The 26,362-nt window shown below is 39.1% G+C and overlaps 1 protein-coding gene across 1 annotated transcript in view; it reads right to left on the bottom strand.

The window, feature by feature from the left end:
• Nucleotides 1-544: 544 nt before the first annotated feature.
• The window catches only part of GTF2F2 (general transcription factor IIF subunit 2), an 80,590-nt gene continuing 54,772 nt past the window's right edge, over nt 545-26,362 (bottom strand). Inside the window, exons 7-9 of the mRNA XM_039716785.1 lie at nt 10,903-11,002; nt 5,955-6,098; nt 545-1,390 (exon numbers count right to left, since the gene is read on the bottom strand). Coding sequence (XP_039572719.1) covers nt 1,271-1,390; nt 5,955-6,098; nt 10,903-11,002 — 364 coding nt within the window. The 3' untranslated portion in view covers nt 545-1,270. The remainder of the gene's footprint in view (nt 1,391-5,954; nt 6,099-10,902; nt 11,003-26,362) is intronic.

Genomic DNA, 26,362 nt, shown 5'->3' with positions numbered 1-26,362 from the left:
ATGCCTACACAAACAACTCTAGAAAAAAATGAATTTAGCAAAATTGTGTGACTTATGTATAAGAGTTGTTTTACAAACCTCTGAAAGCACTTGACCACTCCCAAGCCTTTCACTGCTTCCAAGTGGACCAATAATGGAATGTTTGCTTCTCACACAGACCTCCTGTGTCATTAGGGTGAGCAGAAATGATGCATACACCTGAAGGACATGAGAGAATGTGAAAGCTGAGCTATCAAACCTCACCTGCTTAATTTACAGGTATAATAATGAGGTTATCCCCACTCTCTGTTTTTTGCTCTTTCTTTAACATAAAAGCTTTGAGAATATAATTAAGTAGTCCCTTCTCTGCTCCCTCCTAAAAAGGATGTTGAAGGAATAACCCTTGCAGTGTGCATTTCAAAAATGGGGGAACAGAGACACAGACACTTTTAGCACTCTTCCCTAAATCACAGAGGAACCCAGTGGCAAAGCCAGCAATAAAAACATGCTTTGGAAGAACACTTCAGACTTGTGCCACCTAAATCACAGCGTGTTTAAGTCAATATTGTGTGGTACAAATGAAAGTAATACTTTTATTGATAAGCTTAAACAGAACATAGGTATCAGAATAAAAACCAAACAAAAAACTGTTCCTTGCTGTACCTAACAGACATTTCATTTTTTTCTCAGTAATCACATGGAGGGGACTGACATCTTCCCATTGACTTCATGAATGTTTAGCTGCATTGGTTTGTTCCCAGGGAGTCTAAGGATTGTGATGAGCACCATGGTTGTGGCTGTTCTTCCTAAAGCCTGATATTAGGAGGAGCATCATGTCCATTCCACACAAACAGCGCACAAAGAGTTGTGCACATTTGCAGGCTTCCAGACAAAGCCCTGACAGATGCCAGGAGAACCAAGGGTACTAACCTGGTTACACTGGAATGCAAACCCACAAAGTTATGGTTTCCTCTAAGACACATTTTCCATCAAAGTTATCAAGACTTGGAAAAGCCACAAAGCTACCAAGAAAAAGTAAGAGGAGAACTCAGAAGATTTCTAATAAAGATAAATCTAATACAAGTTTATTCTATAAACTTTTCCTGTCAAAAGACAAAGCATATATAGAAACATACAAGAAATATTCCTTGGGGAAAAAAGCTACAGAAAATTACAAAGTATCAGCTGCTTTAATTTATCTTTATCCTTGCAGAATTGCACTGTGCTCAGTCCTGTCTGTAAATACCACAGATCCCTCAGTGCAATCATTCTTACATAATAAATATTTTTGTTAATCACTCTTTTCTTCTCCTTGGTAATGTCTGTATTCTGGCTTCAGCTCCCATGTGTTTTTGTGGGTTCCCTTCACATTGTAGATGCCTATTTCTCTCAAAATTTCTTTCAAGTATATCTGAAAGGAAACAAAAGTTCAAATTAAACAGACAGGCAATTGCCACAGTTCCTGCACACCTGCTCAACTGCATGGACTCAGTTCCTAAGGGGCAGACAGCCTGGCTGGCTGATGGTAACTGGTGTGGGAAGGACTCTGGGATAGACTTTGACCCTCAAGCACCAGCAGGGATTAGTGCAAGCCCCAGGGATGCAGCAGGGAGCACCAAGCCCCAGAGGTGATGGCTCCCAGGCAGTCCCTCTGAGAGGCAAGTACTCCAGGGGCTGCTGAAATGAAGTTACCAGCACCTCTTGGGAACTATTATGTCACACATCTTCCTCCTGCTGGAATTTCTCCAATTGAGCTAAAAGCTCTTGACCTTTCTTCCTGCTTGGGCTGGGATTATCTTGAAAATCCGTGCCTTATTCAGACTTTGTCAAAGCCTCAAGCTGTTGGTTTTCATGCCATTTTGCAAAGCTTTAAGCATTTTATTATGGCCTCATTTTTAGAGGAGAGCTGAGTGTATGTCTGAGAAAATATTAAGGTTTGGAAGAGAAAGAAAAAAACCAAAACAAGTAGAGCTATTATGCCAGTAGTGTAATAATCTTTGACAAAACGCAACTCACTGGTATTGCCCTCCTTCACTCTTTATAATAAACACCAGTAATTTTCTTAAGAGTCACAAGAGCCTGCTTGTTTGTTTAATTATTAATTGGGACTGAGATGAGTGGATTGTCATGGCAACTACAGACCACAGTTTAAGAATCCCCACATTAAATTCATAATTGCTTGAGTTTGAACAATTTAATCTTGTTGGAGTGCTTATATTGAACTGGAGTTGTTGGAATGCTTGTATTTTTGCATCTGCAGTTTCATAAATATCAATGTACTCCAAGCTATTAAAACCAACAAATACATGTTGAAGACACAGGAAAATAAGAAAGGCTGATTGTCGAAGTGTTCCTTACATTCTTTCCCTCTTTGCTAAATGGAAAAGCTGTAAAATACATGAACAAGTTACTCAGTCAGTAAAATAAGTGTATTTTAGTAAAACTTATCCTTACTCTCCCTCTCCAGGTACACATCAAAAGTGTGCAAAGCAACCCAACACGTAAGAAAGGTGACTGTCAGGGATGTGCATATGAACCAGCTTCTTAGGGTCTTCCAGGGTGTTTCCTCTGAGCAGAGCAGCTGGGCACAGGAGCAGGGAGTTCACTGTGCAGGAATGGCTGCTCAGCCTTCTGGGGCGCAGGATGCAAACCCCAGCAGGTGGCAGCAGGAGATCAGCGACGTGCCCTCGCACACCTCGTCTGTTGCAGAGATGCCGTCATTATTCCCCTCAGGTACCCGGGACACGGGCTCGCCATGGCAGTGATGCACCATGCATGGTGTAAAAGGCGCTGGGAGCAGGTGGAACAGCCATTTCTGCATGGGTGTGTGCAGGTGGGCACCCCTGCATACCCACTGCCTGCTCGGCCATCCCTGCACACGAGGCAGTGTCACCCACAGACACTTCAGAGCAAGGCAGAGTGGGCAGGAGAAACACCTGGCTGCAAGGTTAAATTCTGCTCCAGATCACATGGACAGAGAACTGGAAAAAATCCCCCACAACTGCACTCAGTGCCATGAGGTACACTGATGTGCAGTTCTCGAGTTGGCAGATCAGTCTGTGTGGGAAGCTGGGTCACAGGGTGTGATGCTGCTGCTGGGCTCAGGCAGAGCAAAACCACTATGGCTGAACTTTCCACAGCACCCACCCAAACCCACCCACCCTGCTACACGAAGGCTATTTTTAATTTCAACTGCTTTTCAGACCTTATTACCCAGGCAGTTCTGCTTCTCTCAGGGCAAAACTTCCAAGAGTGTAACAAAATGGAACAAAACCAAACCAAACGGCAAGGTAAGGTCTGTGACACAGATAACAGCACTTGAAGCTGGAACCGTGAACTGCAGCAGCTGAGGATTTGCCACTTACTTCCCCCCTCTGCTGCAGGGGGTACACCAGGCAGGAGAGGTGTTAGGGAGGGCAGCTGAGAGCAATGAACCCCAAAACATCGTTGTGTGTGCACAGACCACACTGAACTGCTGGAGTTTTTAGACAGTTATGAAACATAGATAATCCCACTGTGCTGGGCTGTACCTGAGAGCAAGTGGCTTGAAGAGATGAGTTCAGGGGATGCTATGATTTTTCCTGCAGGATCAATTCTCCTTCCAGAAACCCACCTGGGTCTGCACTGCACCAGGCTGGCCTATGTATCTTGATGTATAGTGCTCTGACAGTGTACCATGGAGAGAAACCCCAGTGATGCCAAATACTGAATTTTAGAACCTGGTGATTGCTGATCAGGGGGCCACAATTTTTCCTCAGAAAGGGATCCATATAATTCTAGGGCAGAAACTCATCTGTAGGTGATCTGTTCATATATTTAAAGCTCTTCTGCTCTGTTCTACCTTTCCTCATGATTTTTTTCCATACAAAGTGAAATGTTACCATGGAATTATGGGATAAAAATTTTTGAGGAGTTAACTTACAAGCTCTAAAAATTCTTCTGAAACTTTAAGGAGGAAACAAACCCTGTTGTATTTAGGATAACCACTACTTAAATCTAAAATAGAAGAAAAAAATCCAAACAATCTACTCAATTTTTAAAAAAATACAGTTCTTAGGCCACTGGCTCCATCCTGCTTCCATTCTTCACAAATATTTGATTCCTCACAGACAGTATTATGCTCTCGGCCATGAAGCCCAAGTCTAGAATTACTGCAATATTTCCAGGGAGCATTCAGTACTTACATATGGGTAGGTGGCAAAAGATTTGCCTACTACTGCAAACTGTTATTTTGCATTAGAATGAAAAACAAATAAATCCAGGTTTCCCTAATATAGCAGTAATTTACATTCAGAAAACACTCGTTTTGTGATTTCATGACACAAATAAAGATGGCAGCAACTTCTTGTGTAACATGCAACATATTCTGTAGCAAAGTTTAATTTACTATTTACATTTACCATTACATAAGAAAAGTACCTTTATTTATTTGTAACTTCAAGTTCTCCAGTGCCTTAAGTGGGAGTCGTGGGTGACTACTGCAAGCTGATGTCATGGTAGATGAGATAAATCTGTACAGACTTGCATTCAAAGTGTTCAAGATAGTGACTGCCACACTTCTCTTGGCAAAAATAAAACCCACTTAAAATTCTCTTGCCACTTCCTCCATACCTTCCTCCTATTCCTTCCTCCTTCTCAGCTCCCATGACCCACACACCTTCTCTGCCGCAGAGCTATGGAGCTGACTCATGAGATAAATGAATGGAAGACATGGATATGTTACTCAATTTCCAAGTTCCTTTCAAGACACTAGAACACAGTGAACCTACATGGATTTTACTTGGGCAACATCTTCGTGCAGCTTCTAACCAAACAGATTGTTCACTTATACAAAGGCTCTGACAGAGATACACTTCATTCTAAATGTGAAGTGAGCAAAACTAGTAAGCATCTTCATTTCCACCCCTTTTTTTTTACAGAGTATTTTTTTCCATAATCCAGCTGTTACTGTTCTTTCTTCTGCCTTAGCTCTAACAACCTGTGACATTGTTGCTCCATTTAGACTCAATTAAGTCCCCTTAAGTCTTCTGACATCTGCAGCTGGGTTGAGGATAGATATTGAAGTTGGCAGTGAAAAACATCAAGAACACTGACTTTGCATGTCACTGTCACCCTCCCACTCTTGCCTGGTCTGCCCAAGGACAGCTTGAACACGGAAAGAAGGGAAAGAACTGTAGAGTTATGGTTCATACATGAAGAGGCTGACAGACACTGCAAGACAACAAAACCATCACATATGCAGATGTCTTGCTGCTTTTCTTGTCTGTGTATCAAAACACTGTTTAAAAGAAAACCCCAAATAAATCCCAAATATCAACCACCTAAACTCTTAACCTAAAAATTACCCTATTTGTAAAGGAAATCCAGTGATTTTGGAGGCATTGAGCCTGAGCTCACAATGCCTGAGATTCTAATATGCACAATTCTTTCATTTAATACAAATTTCATGAAATACAGAAAAAAAGCAACCCCTGTACCAAAATACAGCTCAGGAGCTGAGGGAAGGGCTGACCACAGACAAACGCAAGCTCACAACTGCCAAGAGAACTTGCTTCAGTGAGGACAGGAGTAGCAGGGGAGACATGAGAGCATTACAAAATTTGGTTCCTAGTATTAAAGCAAACCTAAATAAAAAACAGACCATTTAGGTTATTTAAACCATCTCTGTCAAGAAAAAGCACACTCATTAGAGCATTACAAAATTTGGTTCCTAGTATTAAAGCAAACCTAAATAAAAAAGAGACCATTTAGGTTATTTAAACCATCTGTCAAGAAAAAGCACACTCATTGCAAAGTTTGGTATCCTATACTGTCCTACAATGCTGAACTTAAAACTTGGTGATTTCAGTTTGTTGTAAAACATACTTAGAAAGGAGTTTCTAAGGAATATATATTAAACTATTTTCTAGATATGTAAAATACACACAGTAGTATCTACTGAAAATGGTTGTATTTACAAGACTTGCAGTACATACCACTGGCTGTTTGGTTATGTCCACCAGGTCTTTAATGTTGTAATACTGATGTTTCTCAAAGGCTGAAAAAAGCATGTCCAACACTTGCTGTTTATCAGCTCGAGCTCTTTTTCCATCTTCTTTCTTCTTCTTCTCATATTCAATCTGTTACAAAACATGTTTTAAAGACATTCACATTTAATGCTGTATAATTCTCAGTGCTGACCATTAAGCTACAAAAAACCTTTTCTATTTAACAAAACACTGTTCAATGACTGAGTGCTTGTCATTTGCAAAGTTTTCTTTTGAACATTCAAATATTATTTTATTAATGTAAACTAAGCATTTTGTCCTCAGCACAATAAACTTCTCAGATGTATCTATTTTAACCAGGGGGAAAAAAATGCAGAAATAGAGCCTGCAGGTGACCAGACACAGAAAAAAACCCTAATAATAATACAGAAATCCAAACTGAGACAGTATTCTCATTCCACTTCTGTTGGTACCAGCTTCTGAGGTACAATGACAAATGTCAACCAACCTCCAAACTGCCATGCTTGGGAAAATCCACAGACTAACATGGCTACATCCGCAATCATAACAGGCACTTGCCTAAAGAATATTCCCAATGGCCCTTGGACATTGCCTCATTTTCTGCAGAAGCAGCACTCAAGGCATCAGCTCCATCAATACACAACCAATCTTCAAGGACACACTTTGAGGAGCTGGATGGTTTCTCTTCAGGAGAAGCCAGAGTTGTGCACATGAAGTTGCACTAGTCCCAAAAAACCAAACCTTCTAAGCAGGCAGAGGCCCCTTGCAGCCACACATCATCCTACTTCAAACTGTACATCAAAAATTACTTAACCATTATAATCTGCACCAGATGACTATATGTTTTCACAGAAACTTTTATCGCCTCCAAAAATACTTCCTCTGATTCACCATCAGAAGCACAGACCAGCACACCCCAAACAAACCCCAGTCGCCGAAGAGCACCAACCGCGCCACCTGCCAGCACATCACCCCTCCCGCCCCCAATACCACCCTGGAACAGAAAACCAGCCAGCTCCTTGGAACCAACAAAAGTGATCCAGAAGGTAGTGTAAGTCATGTAATCATCAAGTGCTTTCAGGCAAACTGCGTGGGTGAATCCATAGCGGCACAATGTACAGCAGAATGTACATGCATGTGATCAATGAGGGACACGTGCCTGGCTGTAAATGGGATAATTCTGTATGGGAGCTGTTCTGCTTCTGATGGCTCAAATCTGACTCTCAAAAAGGAAGACCTTCAGATGAAAAGCCTAGAAATGAAAATGCACAGATCTACTAGATAGTAAAGATCTTATTTTTAAGAAGAAAGATTGGTTTATGGCCCAATTCATATTTTCCTATGCATCCTTGCCAGCTAACTCCCTCCTACTCTCAGAGTGAAAATAGCCTGGCTCTTGGTAGCTGCACCAAAGTGGCTAAAGACTATTGCCACCTTTGCTGTGGCTCCCAGGTCTCCAGCCAGCCAACTATCTTCTTCACATTCTGAAATGGATATGCATCATTAAACTAGATGCAGAGCAATTGTTCCCAACCTGCAGCTTGAAGTCTCTTCTGCTTTAAACTGAGTGTGCACAACTAAATACTTGTCTGCTTTTCTAACTCTGTGCAGTGTTATAAAAGCTACAATCTCACCACACAAACCCATCATGCAATTGATTTTTATTCAGTAACACAGTTTAGTGCAATTATTTAACTCTTTAGCCAGTTCATTTAAAGAAGAATAAATCTTCACAACAGTAATAGCTGTGCAACATAGCAAACTGTAACACCAAGCAAACCAGCTTGACAGTACATTATCATGGTTGCCAGGATCCACAGCAGAACTGCTGCACCACAGACACGAGAAGAGGAACATAAAGCTATGACACTGGCCTTCCTTTAAACAATAGCATGTCAAAACATTTGCTTCTTCTGGAAGTCCAATAGACAATTATTTTAAAGATTCCATGTGACTATTCTAATATTCTTAATTCATCAATGTATAAAATCAACTCATATAAAAAACTGTATATCAAACCCTCCCTTTACTGAAAAGTTATTAGCTGCTGGTGCCCCAGTTGCCCACTCTCTAATTAGCAATACTCTAGCATTTTCCTCTAACTTCAGCAACAGTTTCCACTGTTGTCTGATAGAAGAGCACATAAAGAACTGCTAAAAAAAAAGCCTGGTGTCTTATGTTGATGATTTCTTCTTTTTGGCCTTGTGAATACACTGCTCACAGCAAGTTACAATACAGCCTTTCACTTTTTTCCTTCCTGTTTTCTTTGCAAACAGGATCTTCTATGTAGTAGGCTTAAAGCACTTTTTAATAATCATGTAATGCACCTACACTGTAAACTAGATGTCTTAGATGTCTTTAAAGTTGTGTGGTTTTTTAATTTAAAAAACTTTCAAATACTATTTGATTTCAAGGAAGGACCATTTTAGAACAAGCTGCTTAGCACAGAAGTTGTGAGTTTATCCCCAGAAGACTTTATACTGAAATCAATTTCTTTTTGTTTACCTTCCCAGGATGTTGCTAAGCTTGCTGAAAAGCTGCCAAAATTGCCTTCTTGAAAGTACCATTAATACTGAAGCTGATGTAACTGCTTTGGTAGACAGCAAGACAGCGAATACAAAAGTGATAGAGAAGTTGGAATAAATCCGAAGTTTCATCTAAAGATGCTTTAAAGTAGTCCTAAAGGTTTCCTTGTCTCCTGGAGCATGGATACCAACCTCTATTGTACAGGACATTGGGAAGAAAGGACCACAAAGAAACCACTAAAAGAAGCCTCTGAAGGGGGAGCCAGAACCAGTGAAGAACCTTTCTGCTGCATTATGAAAAATAATTAAGTCACAGAAAGGTTCCAGAATATGAATTCAAGAATATTAACATTGCAACTTTGTAAACATATTTAATATTTACAGATATAATGGAGGTCTTCTCCCCAGAGAAGAAATGCTAAGTTACAATCTTAGCATATATTGTAATGGAATTGCAATTTCTTTAAAAAAAAAAAAAGTAGGTGTAATATAATTTCTTGCAAAAATAACCTAATCACTTTTCCCAGTCCTTGAATTCAAACAAGCTATTGCTATTCCCCATCCACATGTAATTCATTTCCCTCCTCCTTCCTGCTGTATGTTCATTTATAGGTACATGAAGCAGCCACACTTAAGTCCCATTTTATATTCTTTCCTTCAAGAAATGTTAACTCTTTCTATCTTACTTAGTAGATACTCATTCTTCCCTCAGAAACTGCCCAGATGATGACTATATTAACACAGATGACAGTTTGTACATTTTTATTTCTTTCTTGTGAAAGTTCAGTCTGTCCCCAACACAGCACCCATATGATTACATGCAATGCAGCAGCTTCTAAGAAAGCAGCTGCTGCTTGAAAAGGGCAGAAAAATTCAACCAAGCAGTTTTAGAAGTTCATGGACCTCTTCTCCCAGTTATATACCCTTTCAGCTATCTAACCTGAACTTTAATAAAAGACTTAATGAAAAGAAAGATTTTGTAGAAAGTAGTCATGCCTTCACTTTTAGAGTCAAGGCAAGGTCAAGGTGACTCAAGGACAAGTATGTCTTACAAGATTTTTCCCATCAGAACACCTTTAAGGTAGACATGAAAACTAAATACATTGCTGATGGATTTCCATGACCATGGACAGCTATGTAACCAATAAAAATATATACTAATTAGGACATAAGAGCATCATCACTTGTAACAGGCCTGGTTATACCCCCTCAATCTCACACAAGATTTAAATTTCCATAATGATACGATGACCTGCAGTTTGCAGCTGGAATAAAGATACAAAGATTATCTCTAGGTTGTAGTCATACTGCCATAATTATGCTGCTGTCAGGGATATGGAACAGCGTCCCACTAAAAAGAGAAGCTGTACCCCACCAAAGCTTATTCCAGAATTAAAGAAGAACTCCAGCAGCATCATAAAACAATATACTGATGTAAAACTGCATCTGCATAGTTGGACACATCAGTGTGACTGTTTTGATTAAAAGGCATTCCCTGAGCTGCAATAGTTATATTGGTATGATCATTCACATACAGAGCAGACTTTGAACAGTAACTACTACAAAACAGACCCATGTGAGAGAAATTATTATTTCTGGTTCGGTGGCAATAGACTGACTTTCATAATAATGCTTAAATATCATCCAGTATATTGTCACTTGTTTTATGTAAATAAAATCTTAATAAAAAGTGTAAAAGTTTAAATGACTAACACAGTGATTCATTTTCAGTATGACTTAATGTTCCTCACATTCAACATACTCAAAGAGTATCGTTAAGGAAAAGGACGTTAGTTTATATGTACATCAACCGATCTGAAACAGCAGTGTGGGTGTAATATTGACAAAGCCAATGATGCCAATAACATGTACTGTGAAGGTAGGAAACTGAGAAAAATTATCAGCTGTTAGTTACTCTTTTCTACTTGTTGCCAATTCCTCCAAAGGACTGGAAACTAATGACTCTTTTCAAGTCCTTTACCCTCCTGCAGATGATAAGTTATTTGGCTCAAAAGAGCCTTTCCACATCTCACAGCACAAAGCCAGAACTGCCTGTCATCCACAAATGTAAAAATTACATTTTAAAAAATATTAGACGAAGAATGTAATAAAGCCACTAAAAAGGGCTGGGTGAAGGTGGTCTGCCCTCCATCAGATAACACAAGACAGTTACGACTGGCAGACCTTAGCCCCAAGGGTGATACTGGTCTTGAGACAGAAAGAAAATCCCCAGAAGACAAAATCAAGGAGAAATCAGGTGACATAGAGCATTAACAAAGACAGTGGCCAAATGTGAGCAAAAGACCTGCTGGACAGCAGCAGAGCAGTGCTGGAGTCCTAAGCCAAATTCCTCCTGAAGAAAAGAAGGGAAAATACTAAAAGCTACTTACATTATACTGATGATTAGCCACTGGTTTATAGTTCGTGGTTACAGCTTTGTCCAGCTGCTGTGATAACCTTACAGGTTTAGAAGATTCTTCTATCTGTAATCTACAAAAAAGAAAACAAGAATAAAAAATTCAGACAAGCACACACTCAAAGTCAATTCTAAAAATCTGCAATTATGAACCAGTCATTATCAAGGGTCAGCTGCAAACAATCTATAAGGCAAAACAGATGCACTCTTCTGGATTAAGTACTTCCTACTCTATTTTTGCTTAAGGACACTGAACTATTAGGGTGCTGCATTCTACAGAAGATACTGAAATGCTAAAAATCAAACAGCTGAAGAGAAGTTACTAAAACCAAACCTTGAGCACAAATTTCACTGCAAAAGCCTAACGCCCAGATTGAAAAAAAGTCCTTGCTCTTAAAAAAGATCAAACCCAACCCAAATGAATGCAGAATCTCACAGCTTACCCAGCTGAGGGATGAAAAAAGCTTTTCATCCACTCTGGTAACCCATAACCAATCTTCTCTTAGATATTGAAATGTAAAAACATAAATTTCTGTGACCTTTCCTTTGGTGTTACACTACAGTAAGAGAGTGCAAATAATGGTTTTAAGAGCATTATAAAGACATGAAGACAGAAAAACCTACCCAGCTTCAAATCAATGTGCAATTAATTCTCTATCACACAGATAACAATAGGTGACCTTCAATTCTCTTTGGGAAAGACTCTCAAAAGGTCACTAGTTGAGGATATCTTGTCAAGCTCATCCCTATGTAATTGAAAGCTTCTGTGTGTTGATGTAGAGGGAATGTTCCATTTAATTCAGATTTAGCACTCAAGAATTTCTATTTGAAATGAAGAGGCAAGAAACCAAGCTCTAAAAAAGCATAGGACAATGGCCTTTCAGACACAATGGCTTTATGGCACATCTGATGTGATCTGATTCTGTTCAATGAAGCAGCTTTGTTTCCAAAGGTGCATCTTGTAGGCAGGGAGTCAACTTCCACTAAACATAGTATAACACAGCCCAATAAATGCACAGTGATGCTTGCTTCTTTCCAAACAAAAATTAGTATGGTGACATTAATGCAAATAATAACTGCATGTTTTCTAGTGTAAAACATACAAATTACAAAACTGACAGATCTTTAAAAACAACTGTAAATGTTTGAGATCGCTGATTTATTCTTGTAAAGACATCATTTACACCCAAAAAAAGATAAAATTTAAATTCAGCATGTTTCTGAGTTAACACCTGAACAACCTAAATAAATTACATTTGAAGGAAGTATTAAATTAAGAAATAAATTCTCTAGTTGTAGCAACTTGAAAGGAAGAAAATCATCTCTCATAGCTGGTATTGCTGGACAGTAGGTGGGGGCAGTTTTTTCTGATACATAAATAAACTTGCTTCCTCTCAAATCTTTGTATCATAAAAATTTAGAATATGAGGCAATGATTGCTTAAGAGTAGTTAAAACTACAGGAAAAAAGACAAGTCTGCAAAAGGAAGAAGGAAAATCAATTGGAAGGTAAATGAGCAGTGAACATTTTGTGCTTATCACAAGAGTTTATCTTTTGGCCTTCAATCTAATTAAATGATTTTAATGATTTTCTTGATCTGGTTACCAAAGATCTTCCAAACTCATGTTTCACAAAAGGCAGAGACCAAAACTAAATCACTATCTTTTCTATAAATCTATATTTTTCTCTACTTCTCCATTGCTTAGTATTTTTCTTTTTGGTCTCAATGACTTTTTAAAATTTTAAAATATTTTAGCTTTAATTTTTACACAGTTTGGCTTTAATTCTTTAATTTTTTTTCCAGTTCATCATGCTCCAATTAGCTTGATCTGGGGAGTTTTCCAGTTCTTCCTCTCCTGTATTCTAGCTATTTTTCATATCACTTCTCCCCCCATTTTTCCTTCATAAAGGAGATTTCCTGCTCACCCCATTTACTGATACTGCTCCTGTTCATGAGACAAACTGGGAATTCTTGTCACCCTCTTCCCCTCCAAGGCCACTGCACCAATTTCATGTGCACCAGATTAAGTTATTTGATTTGCAATGTAGCGCCAGAGTCCTTCTCATAACAGCTACAGCACAGGGTCCTAACAATACTTAAATACATCAGATGGTGTCACGTTTTCAGGTGGCACCAGACATTCAACAGTGACCTATCTTCATGATTAATCCTCCTTGCACTGGGCTTTATATTCATTACTCTTTACAATGTAAACTAACAATATCTCTGTTTCTTCAGGTACACAGCCAAATAACTCCTCACTGATGAATTGTTAGCCATGGACTTTAGACACCACTCATGTTCAAGGCCTCTTCCTGATCTGGCACTTTAAAATTACAATGGAAGAAATTTCAAGCCCCATTCAGAGCGGCTTCCTTAAATTAGTTGTTCCTTGCACAGAAGTACACTAGCAATTTATTTCTTAATATTTTTCACTCCCCATGCAGGATATGCATTTCAGCTCTTTTATGTTAACTTCTCAATTTCCAAATCAGTAGAAAACCAAATGTGTAAGAGAGCTAATACACTTCTCAGAGGCCTCCCTCCAAAGGCTGATGGAAGTGAAGGTACATTTAGCAAGTAAAGTCCTCCAGCATATAATCTTGAAAACAAAGAAAAACTTACTGCCTGCTTAGGAAACAGAATGAAAGCCAACCAAGTGAAAATGGAGAGGGACCATCTAAGTTTGTTTGTGGAATGGCAGACGACTTCAGAAAGATCTATACACAGCAAGTAACAAATACATGAGCCACAAATGTATGTCTCTGGAATTTCAGAGATATCTGTGTTGTACTTTGATATTTCTTGCCAAAGGTTTCCAAATTACAAAGACAGATCTCAGATGGTCTTTAGAAAACTGGCTTACAGTAAAATGTTAACCTTTTTTTTTTTGTTTCACTGCTGTAGTGAGAGCTAAAAATACACTACATTCCTGATACTACTTTTTAATGCAAACAATTACAGCAGTGGCCACATGCCAATATGGAAATTTATATGGGAAGCATGGTGACTCAGGAGGCAAAGCTTTTTATTAGCTTTTTATTCTACACATGCATCTTGCTCTTCTCCCTAATGGCTGCCCTTCCCATTTATTTTTCTGCAGCTTTCATGATTTCACAGAGCCTCAGGTTACCTTCCTTTACCTTCCACTGGGCTTCAGGTGGAATAATAGCTGATGCATATCTGGAATTGGCCTCACAAAAATGCATGAATACAGGGACTGACAAACATGGTATAAACACCAAATTAGCAAGTGCTTCACGTGGGGATGAAGCACTGAAATTTGCTTAGCGCATTACAGAGGGTAAAGACAAACAGCCCATAATCATTTTGTCCAGATGATTTGTTGATACAGACACTATCTGCAGGGAAAATACAGCATGGTTGTTTGGGTTTTTTTCAAAATCATGCTGCAATTCTGTTATATTCAGAGGGTAGTATGACTGGGGGAATATAACTGACTTTTAAAATTTGCATAGACATTGTCTGAAAAAATTTTATTAAATATATAAATTTATACATTCCAGTAATTATACACTCAAAAATACAAAACAAAAGCTATAAACCGGGAATTGTACTAGCCTTTCAGATAGATGTTTTAACATGTTAGAGATATAAATACTTTTAATTATTTAAAATTTCTTAAACAGAATTTAAAAAGCAGTATTAACCAAGAATATCCAGCAGTGCTTTATGCAGAATTTTCTCAGAGTGGACCTGCTGAATCTTAAACTAAACTGCTGGTAGGAATAAAGAAAAAAAATCAATAGATATTCTGAGTCACTGGTGACACTGATTTAAAGGAGCAGTGGCTTTTTACCTATTACTCTTTATTATTATTTGCATGAGTTAAAAGATTTAGTTATAGCTCTGAATTATACACAAAGCTCCAAGGAATTAAATTTTACACTGAACTCTTGTTGCAATAGTTAGAGCCATATTTCATGCTAATATCTGGCCTAAAAAAATAAAGAGAAAATGCAGATTTTTTTCCCCAAAACTACCAATGAATTAGCAACAGAGCAGCCACCAGCCTGCACACTGTGGTTTTCTCTTCCGCCCCCAAGATCAAATATAGCTCTTCCACCTTGAAATACAGCAAGCAACCAGCACAGCATCGAATTCACCATGGTCATTTCCCAGCAAAACACATTTCATACTGCAGCTTTGATTTGACATTGTGGTCATACTTGAATAAGGGGGAAAAACCATTCAAACAGACTGGAAATAATTCCATAGGACTTGGCAACAGGTAGCAAGCTCATACAAGAAGACAGATGAAGTCAGTACGTACATTCCTGGGAAGAGATATTCATTGTTTTTTAAATACATGTAATTTTCATCAACAAAAAATAAACCAAAGACCTTTAGAACTGATAATCTACTGTGATTAACCTTTTGTCACAAAACAAATGTTTCAAAGATTTGGAACAGGTATTAATCAGAAACACTGCCAGGGCTCCAATTCTTTGCATTTCTAAAGAAATTATTTTACAGATAGGAGAGGAAAGTTCATGCACCTTTTTGTGCTTGGCTATCTATACACAGGGCACCAGTAAGTAAGGAGTCAGTCTTACTGATGCAAAAAAGGAAAAGTTGTGTTTCTTCTCTCTTTGCAGTAACACCCAGCAAAGATGCACTAGAAGAGAGCAGGCCCACTGCCCAAAGCTTTGGAGGGGAAGAAACATAAGCTCTCCATCTTTGCACAGTTTTGTAGCTTTTCTCTGATTGCTCACAGAAGTTTCCAGTCCAATACCAGGGAACTGATGCTCTCATCATCTCTTACTCAGTAATTTTGTACTAGAACCAGGCACTGACAGCTGCATTACTGAAGTTTCATGATCCCTGGTATGGGCCATGAAGCTTTTTCTTTGCTTCCTCATTTCACTAAGTATCCCAAACATGACAGAAGTAGGTACATCCTGAAGAATCTAATTCAAAACAAACTAATAAAGTAAATGCAACAATATAGCCTCACACCTCTTCTTCTTTTGTTAATTTGGACTTCTGCATCTTGCTGAAGTTCAGGCAGCATCTCTTTTGACTTTCCCTCCAAGTAAGAATAGCAGTAATGTAAGAAGCAAGCAGATGATCAACAAGAGATGAACATGATTATAAGATACTGAAACTTAAAAAGTTTCACTAGTTCTGTGAGAACTAAGGGACTTCAGCACCCTGTGGTGCGCATTCTGCTAAAACAGCCCCATGGCAGGGCTCAAGCACAAACAACACAGGAAATTACTAGAATGGCCACACCAGTAAAAGCACGCACTATCTAATAATAAGAATGACAATCTGTTGCCACACCAAACAATCTGTCATATATTCTCAAAGACAAGAACAACATGCAAATTCTGCACGTTGTGTTTCACTGCAAGGAGCCCTACTGTCTCACGTTCCATGGAGGCGGATGACAGCCTCCATCACATGGATGAATCCACTGTTCTTCAGACACTCAGTGTTACTCCAGCGCAGTCAAAGCAAAGGGAGCCCGTCCCCATTTATGAAGACTAGACAGGCAGACAGAGAAGAGCATGAGCTGAATGAAAATGGCATTAAGAAGCACATTTGCCAGCATTAAATAACTACATGTTTCAGATTATTAATACAGGATATGATTTATAACTAATTTTAAGTCCTGAAAACCTGGCATTTCAAGAAAAGTGCTGTAATTATTATGTGTTCAGATATTAGATTTTTCTGAAGTCGACATCTTCAACTATATATGTTGAAGGATAAGCAATGAATCATATGAATATATGACAATTTCATGTCTAATACTCAGACAGGCACCACAGTCACAACTGAAGACTCCAATTCTACATAATTGTATCTTCCTCCAGTACAGAACATCAGAATATATAAATGGCAATTCAACTATAAGTAACAATTTCTTGTGGATTTTATTTTTTGTATTGACAAAAAGTGAATAACTGATTAAAATCAATCCAAGTTTTCCTCTGTGATCTTAGTATTGCAAATGACTAAAACCTCAGCTAAGCTTGTGTGAACAAACAATGTAAAGATAAAATAAAACCTAATTTAGAATTAGTAGTGATATAATTGAATAAGTTTCTCTATTTGTTTGAGGCACAACTTTAAACATGTTACATGATGCACTAATGCAATTAGCACGAAAAAATTGTGACATCTGCTTGACATCACAGATATTTTTAATCATGCTCATGTGTATCCACAGATACTTCCACTGGAAGCATTCTGACACTGATGAAGTCAGGCTCTGGCATTGCCTGGTCCACACGGGACAAGGTGAAAGAGTTTCATCTGAGACTAAGTTCAAAAAGGAATCATACCTCAGAGGTATCTTCTACATTAAATGAGGTTATAAGTAGCCTATCCATTAGTGTGGCTGACAAAGCTTGCTTATTGTCCCTGCCTCCATTAGGTTTGTCTGTCCAGGTCTGGGTCTCTGTTTTGTTTGTTGCCTCCCCCTTTTACACAGCACCCACCCCCTTTTCCAGTGAAAAGGGTCCACGACCAGATATCTTTAAGGGCAGAGATTCCCATTCACCCCTCTGCAGTCTCCTTGTCCTTTCAGGAGCACTTAGGTCAGGACTTGGGTCACAGCATCACCCCCTTGCCCCTCAGCTGAAAATGCCCTTTCAGCACTGTTTAGGCTGTTGATTGATAGAAAATCACAGAACCAACGACAGAATCATTTAGGTTGGAAAAGGTCATCAATTTCAACCATTAATCCAGTACTGCCAAATCCATCACTAAACCATGTCCCAAAGTGTCCCTACAGGCCTTTTAAACGTCTCCAGGGATGGTGACTCAATCACTACCCTTGGCAGCCTGTTCCAATGCTTGACATCCACTTCAGTGAAAAAATGTTTCCTAAAATCCAATCGAAACCTCCCATGGCATAGCTTGAGGTTGTTTCCTCTTGTCCTACCATTTACTGCAAAGAAATGAACACTTCCTTATTACAATTCAGGTACTCTGGAAGAGCAGAGAATTTTGCAGCTTTGCAGCTGTTAAAAATGTCATTTTAGTCAATCAATTAGTGCCTAAAAGGAAAAGAACTCTCTGTTACTGGTTCCTGACACACTTCCAATATTTTCTTATTAATACACGTACCACAAATATCTCTGTTCTGCCCTGTTTCCTGCCCAACACAAGTGAAAAGATCAAGTTCAAGAACAAGCAAAAGCAGAGCTAAAGGGCAAGGTCTTCCCTGAGGACTAAGTCAGGGTAAAAGTGCATCCATGCACGCTCAGTTACATGCTGTAGCTCCTTTCGGGGCACTTCATCTTAGTTTTTAAGTGGATTAAAACACAGTAAATTTTTATATCACGGTGCTTATACTTGTGGCTTATTCCAGTGACAGAAAGGACTAAAACTAGGATGAAGTAAAACCTGGATGTCCATTTGTGTTGTTTGGAGCATGTAAGGGTACCTTGACCACAGGCATGAGACAAAGTTTGAGACTGGCAGAGTGATAAGGTACACCAAACAAAAAGTTAGACAACATGCAAGGAGAAATGGGAATGCAGGTGAGATTTTGGGGAGAGAGCTATAAAGAACCATGCAAATGTACATGACACAGATCATTCCCACATGGAAAAAGAGAGGGAGGCAACACAGAGGCTGCAAGAGAAGGACAACACAATAGGAATGGCTGAATAGGCAGGAGTCTGGTGCACATACTCCTGAAAAACAGCAAGAAAGGGGGAAAAGCAGGTTGAAAAGCTTTTGGGTTTGTTCACGTGATGATCCACAGGTCTCTGAGCCAACCCTTTGACACTGGACACTGCAGTCTGTACAGCCCAGGCAGATGCCAGCATCTGAAATACCGTAGGGATGAGTAACCATGGAGCAGATCCTGGCTCCGGGGGAAGCACCAGCAGCCTCACAAGCCCATTACTAATACTAGAGAAGGCGATCTAGGAAAAGTGACTCATTAGCAAACTAAGCAAGAGAGAAAAAGCCCAGCCCTTTGATTTTAACATTAATATTAGCTCCTGAATTAAAGCCAAATAAAGTCTCCTTTCTCATTTCCATTTTCAAAGATTCAATTTCCTTTCTCGCTCCTATTTTTCTCAGTCCTCAAATTTCTCCACAACAAATGGATTTACATGCTAGAGAGGATTTCAATTCAGATTTTAGAAGAGGAATTCTAAATTCTGAATTATTATTTTTAAAAGTAAAAAAAAAATAGACTTGTCTCAAAATTACATAATCTTTCTTCTCCTGCCAAAACTCATCTAGTGTGCTTGGAGCTGTTTTAAAATCAATGGTAAAAGTAACAGGGATTTTTAGGTCCAGGCAACACAAAGCCAAATAGTTCTTGTCAGTCTGCAGATAGAGAAATCGTGTGGAAAAGAGAATTTTAAAAACTAGTTTGTTAAGAAGAAAGGAACATCTTTAAAAGAAAAGGAACATCTTTACCATACCCTGAAAGGCCTAGCTCTTCAATTACTGTAAAAGTGTGGGTGATTTACAAGCTCAGTCAATTCACTCCACAATGAAACTGCTCACATCTAAGGAGGTGGAAAGAAAGAGGCAGGCTCTTGGCTACAAGTCTTCAATGAAAAAAAAAAAAAAATCCCTACAGCACCTCAGCTACATCTCTTCAATCTGAACCTCTCCTCCCCTTCTCCTGCAAAATGTCTCTATCAAGTTACAGCTGCCAGCACTCTGCCTCCAACTACATGCTGCCATCTCTAAAACTCCAATTCCCAAATACTTCACCACTCTCCCGATTGTTCTGCAAACAGCTATGGCATCTGGCTCAATTGGGGATCTTCCAGTTAAAATTTACTGTAAACAATTTAACAGTTTGTGACAATCTGGAAAACATTTGGACTGCTTCCCTAGAAAACCTAGATGGCTCAAATCCTCAAGGTTTTTCTCTGTCTCTTCCCTCCTCAGCCTGCAGACCATAAAATGCTGGATTGCAAGAACACCTTTTTGAGGCCCCAGCCCTCCCTTCAGTTAAAATGTGCTTGGAAACAACTGTCAAGAACTGCTGCAAAGGGCACTGAAAGGCAGGTGCTGGGAGAATGTACTGCACATGCCCATGGGTTAATGACTGCACACTGCCTTTGATAGCTTAGAGGGGAATCTTGCACAGTTCAGCTGCTGTTCAATGGTTTAAACATATGGTAGCACTAAACTGCAGAATTAGCTCACACAGAACTGCTGAATTAACCCACCCAACACTTTTTCCTGCAGGCAAAGAGAATGAAATTAGTTTTAACTGAACTCTGAAATCATGCTTAATCCAAGCAAAACCAGCATTAAGTTAAAAAGAAGAGCTGGGTAGGTTCAGCAACCCTAGAAACCCTATGCTATAAAAACCAAAGCAAATGAGGAAAGAAACCTGTCATTCTTCTCAGTCCATGTGAAAAAACAGCCTTGCTCATCCCCAAAGTGGAAAATTTACTAGTTTCTCCTGCAAGCCACGGGAAAAAAAAGAGGTAACACAGAACAGACTGAAAGATATATCAGTTAAATCAGAAAACTGGAGATTTTTTTAAATTTCGACCATCATTCTTTCAGCCAATTGTACTTCCTTTGATAACTGCACAGAACTACTGCTCTGCTGCATTTGCTCACGTAGTTTAATTACATTTTACCTCCTCCTATTTTGCAAAACAAGTGCTCCCCCAGCTCCCTCTCCCAATATATTACATACCTGCCCACATTCACTACCCACTGGAAAATCACTGCTGGAGGTCCCTCACCTGTTCAAGGGGGAACTGTGCTCGCACAAGCAGAGCAGGAGGATACGGAGCTGCAGCAAAGCCAGAGGCAGACACCAGCTGAGTGGAGGGAGCCCAGCAAGCAGGAACAGGGCTGGGAGCTGCAGGGCTGCTCTGCAGCTGGGAGGTGATGGCAATGGGGAAAAAGGGCCACCAGAGGGTCACCTGCCACAGGACTCCACTCCTGCTTGCCAGGTCATGAAGGAAGATTTTACAGCAGCCCTGCATCATTCAATTTGGTTTGAATCACCCTCCTCAAGGTCTGGTCTTTGAAATGCTGCTGCAGAGGACAAACCTGGATGTTATTTTCTTAAAAAGCCTTAACTTGCCTTCTGTGTATCATCTTCGGGGTGGTGCTTATCAAAGCCACAGCTGTACCACCATTAGCCCCAATAAAAGATCTCAGTAAAGTGAAAATACCTTCAGGATCAGGAGACTGTGGCTCAAGACTCATCTTCAAGCTCTGCTATAGCTTTAAACCAACAAGTCTCAAAGTCATTTCAAAATAGCTTTCTTTAAAAAGCACACTGATAACCACAAGGCACAACAAGGACATGACTAGGTTTTAAGTCCAGAAAGTGTTAAGAATTCATTTTGCATTTGAAAAATATAAATTAAAAAATAAGCTAGCCTTTGTTTCAAAGAAACCAACATAAACTTAGTAGTTCAGAAGATCGTATTTGGAACACACCCTATAGAGCTTACTGGTTAAGATATAAACTTAGCTCCATGCACTTTAAGGTCTGCTATATTAGTATTCTCTTAATTAGAGATTTTCGGAACAGTGCATCTTATTTGTGAGCACAAAGAAACTCACCCAGACTTTGTGAAGCCATACCTATTCTGTTATTAAATAAAAAAACCCCAAAGATTTGATTACAGATTTGTCTGCCATGACAAATTCCAAAAACAGTTAGTGGCTGAAGCACAAACATTGTCTAGCTTCCCCAACAGGAAGCTGGATAATTGGGTTTTCCATAAAATCTGTGTGAAAGCAGACTCCATTCACGTGTAATTTGGTTGAGTATGTCTTCCACAGGGAAGGGGGGGGTGGGGGGCAGGGGGGGGAAGAGTCATGAAAGAAGTTTCAGGACCATTGTATTTTAAAGCTTAATTTGCATGGTGTTCCTTCATTAAACGTAAGGTTGCAATTTTAAAAAATGCATACATACAAGAAGAAATGCTCCACATAAATGTCACTGGTTTGTCATGAACTGAATTTGTTGGTCCATAATCCAAACATGAAATGTAATGTGAAACCGTTATTACTATACTAATAAACAGTGAAACCATTATTACTGAGAAAAGTATCAGTTTTCCCAAAACTTCTGTAGTTTTTTATTCAGTGTGGGAATGTTTCTGAAATGGCAGCATAAAACAGCGTCCGTCAGTGCACTGAATCCGACAGGGAGGGGCTGAGCCTTCCCCACAGCAGCCCCGGCAGTGCCTGAGCAGCACCCACACAGCACCAACACCCCAGGGTCCAGGAGGCTGGAGTGGGCAAGAGGTTGGCAGGGGATGCAGCCAGGACAGCTGACCCCAGGTGACCATGGGGATACCCTGTATCATACGGTGTCATTCTCAGGGAATAAAAGGGAAGAGAAAGGAGGAGGATGACATTCCTTATGAAGGCATTCTCTTCTGAAGAGCTGCTATGTGCACTGGGGCCCAGCTTCCCATAAAGTGGCTGGACATTGCCCACTGATGGGAAACACATTAAATCTATATTTTTGTTTTGCTTCCACACACAACCTTTGCTTTCTTCCATTAAACTGCTTTTAACTTGACCCATGATATTTTCTGTATTATTTTTTTCCACTGCCCTGATGAGGAGGGAGTGTGAGAGAGCAACTGCGTGGGCATCTGGCAGCCAGCCAAGGTTAACCCACCACACTTAAAAATGCTAAAAAATTTTGTAACTTTATAAAAAGTTAGCTCAGTATTAGAGATATTTAGAGCTACAAATGTTTTAAAAACACTTAACATCAATGGGAGAAGTTCTCTGGACTCAACAATACACACTGCTGTTGGCAGAAAACACACAGCAGTCAATATAGGTCAGCTCAGAATGATGTGAACTGCTGGATATCTGCTCTTTCTTCAGTGGTATACATGGTCACTTCCAAGAACAATCATGGGAAATCACATACACTTAATATTGTACTACATCTTCTAGTGGAACATATTTCTGCTTATGGAAGAGGTTTGGAACCAAGTGATTCTTAAGATCCCTTCCAACCCAAGCCATTCTTTGATTAGATGAAACAAAAGTGTTCTTTTTTCTACTGACATGTCTCCTATTAAGTTCATTTTCGTTTACATAATCATCTTGAAAGACAATAATTTTTGTTGTTATTATTTATTGGCTTTGTACAAAAACAAAATTAGAAGCATCTTTAGGGAAAAAGAGAAAAAAATAATCTTTTGTGAAAGTTGTGAAAGCTCTTTGGAGCTTAAAATTCCATGGGAGATCAATTTTTAAATTCTAGCTATAAGTCTAGAGAAGGTTAAGACATTCTACAGAAATGAACTGGAGAACAGATTCACTTAAAAATCTCCCCCAAAAAAACAAGTGTAGCAAATATTTAATTTGTTCAATATAGAGAACAGTTAAGCAATTACTCAGAAAAGTAAGAAGCCCAACAGGTTTTTTTCCAAACAGATGCTTTTATATCATGTTATTTCTGCAATACTTTTTGGACTACTTGCTCTGCTTCACCACATCCTTTAATTTAATAGCTCCACAAGACTTTGGAGGATTCACACATCCTTCACTGCAACAGGAAATGAAACATAAATTACCTACCACTTTCTTTATTGCTAGAGTTGCAAACATTTTGCGCTAAGTGGGGAGAAGAAAACTGCCCCTGCAAGCCTGTGTCTCCAGCTATACAGAGCCTCAAGACCTCTATGACAATTCAGCACTTCAGGCCCAGTACCTCCTGCTTCAGAGACCACAGGATCTCTGAGCCAAAGACAACAGGTACTATGCACTGTATTCTCTTCTACATTTGGCTTAGCAGAAGCAGAACACAAACAGTTTATACAGCCTTCATAATTGTGGAAAATCCTCTACTCTGAAGAAACCAGGAAACTTATTTTTCACAATGGGAAAAATACCAAATTATGCAAAATGCTGGTATAATTAATTTAAAATTCCTCTCCACTTGATAAATGAAAAAAATAACTGTCCATTTTTTCTTCTCAAGTGCAAATTCTATTAATGGCTGCATGAAAACTAGGTTTACAAAGAGGACCAGCAGCATGTTGCTTTGTAATACAAAAGGGCCAATGAAAAATAGTAACATATAAAAATACCAAAGAATGAACAACTTAGTATTGTGCATTGAAACAAGGTACTTATACAAGAGGTGTTCTGTTATGCCATACCCCATGTAACACATGAAATAAACTTTATTGCAATACAATACAAACAAACTGAAATGGGACATCTCTCTTTGTACTTGTTCCATGACAGACGGTACTGGAACGGTATTTGCTGCAAACCAGATCAGTTTTAGAAACTAAATTCCATCAATGAACAGATTGCACCATCTGCTTCTACTAATATACATTAGAGAATGTGTATTTTCCATAGCTGCATATTTACTCTGTAATCTGAAGCCCACAAGACGAATAGGTATAGCTTAGCTACAGAATGGCTGAAAAGCATCATCATTTGAGAACGTCAAGAGCGTAAACAAAAAAGCACTTAGGTTATTGAAGGCTGTGCAATGAAGTAATGAAACTAAATTAGGCAAAAGAAAATTTAAGCAGCACATTGGGACACTAACAGTCATTGCAGTGATGTGAGAAATACTTAATGCAAAAAGCGTAGATGCAATAGAGTTTCCTACTAATAAGATGTAGAAAAAAAAAATCTTTCGGCTGAAGCCTAAGTAGGGCTGTCTGGAAATCTGAATTTTTATTACATGGTTTTTTTGTGCTTTCAAGAAAAAAAAACAGATTTGAATCAGGAGGTAAGCCAACATTTGAAGTTTTCATGGAACAGAAATCCTGCAAAATTTTGTTTTGGAAATCCAAACATGATGTTCCCAAAACAAAATATGCTTTCCCAGTATCCTCAGCAGCTGCTGACTGAAATTAATGCAATTCCTTTTGTTTTATAACTGCCATTTTTATGGTTTGCTATGGTGACAAAAATGACAAAATCTACATTAGACTCCAGCTCTGGGAGAGCAAAGCACCTACAGGACCTTCTCTCTGACAGTGCAGCCATGTGAGCTGCTCAGAAGGCCAGAGCTCTGCATTCCCAGGTCAGCTGGCTCCCAACACCATCCACAGTCCTTACAGCCAGCCAGGTGACTTTAGAGCCACTGATATCTCATACACAAGACCCCTCTTATAAGCATCTGGAAAATCAGGCTGACACATTGGTGTGATATTTTGTGGCACATTGATATTACAGCAACGCAAAAATGAACCCGAGGAAAAAGCTTGAGAAGCCAGGGTGAGATTACACCATTATTACTCCATGTATCCTCAGCAGCAAGAATGGTTATTTCCTGGAGGGTACGATACCAACTGCAATTAATGAAACAGTATTTCATTATAAATTGTGGTCTTCTCTCTGAAAGGACAATAAAAGAAACAAGAACTATTGGGGCACTAATATTCCCTGGTATAAATGCCCAGAGGAATGTAACAAGTTACATTCTAAGAAAAAAAAAAGGAGTAGAACTCTTCAGGGCCAAAAAATAGGTATAAATGCCCAGAGGAATGTAACAAGTTACATTAAAAAAAAAAAAAAAAGAGTAGAACTCTTCAGGGCCAAAAAATTAAAAAATGAGATATGAAGGTATGACTGAGGTGTATGAATTCATGCAGTCCAGGAATAGAGAACAACTGTATGATGTGAATACCAGAAGTAGCAGGCATTAAATCACAGGAAAATCCACAGCAAATTGAGGAAAGCAGTTCCTCAGACAATTTGTAAATAAATGGCTGAACTTCTTGATGCAGAGTATTATGCATGCTGAAAGTGCATATGGGTTCCCAAAAAGTAACTTTATTGATGACTGCTAAACACCCAACAGTCCTTGAGATATGTGTATCACAGGACAAGCACAGTGAGCTGGATTTAGCATGAAAAGAGGGAAGACAAGCACTCCTTCTTTCCATTGAGCAGAAAGAGGCACTCCCTCTGCCATGCCCTCCCACCAGCATCCAAAGTGAGCAGCCACAGCCTGCTCTGTGCCACTAAGCACAGCTCCATGCAGGTCTGAAGATCTGGATGTGCCAAGCACTCACTCCAGCTCAATACAATTGAGACTCCAGAAAGAAAAACACATCAGACACTGCTGTGATTTTTTTCTCACAGTCCTGAGAAATATTAATTGCTGGGACAGTAATCATGTTTCATAAACAGCTGCTGCAGATAAGGAATAAAAAATTAATGTCATGCTAAATGTGTGTAGATTTAATTAGCTTCTGCTCAAAGGTACCTCTTAAGAGAAGGATGGGATCCAATACAAAAACACAAAGGCATTATATTGCTGCAATCTTAATGTGGAAGTAAGTCTAAGATATAGAAGAAAACTGAAAGGAAGTTCAGCAATTTGGAGCTGTTTAAAATTTCTGAGTTGAGTATGTATTATTTCAAAACCAAGGCTTTTGACTTCAGAGTGTTGCAGGGGAAGAAGCATCTCACATGACCTATATAGATGAAAAGGAAAATAAGATGA

This window comes from Passer montanus, unplaced genomic scaffold (assembly GCF_014805655.1).
Source record: "Passer montanus isolate IOZ18808 unplaced genomic scaffold, ASM1480565v1 scaffold36, whole genome shotgun sequence".
NCBI classification, from domain to species: domain Eukaryota; kingdom Metazoa; phylum Chordata; class Aves; order Passeriformes; family Passeridae; genus Passer; species Passer montanus.
This window is presented reverse-complemented; position numbering and strand designations above follow the sequence as displayed.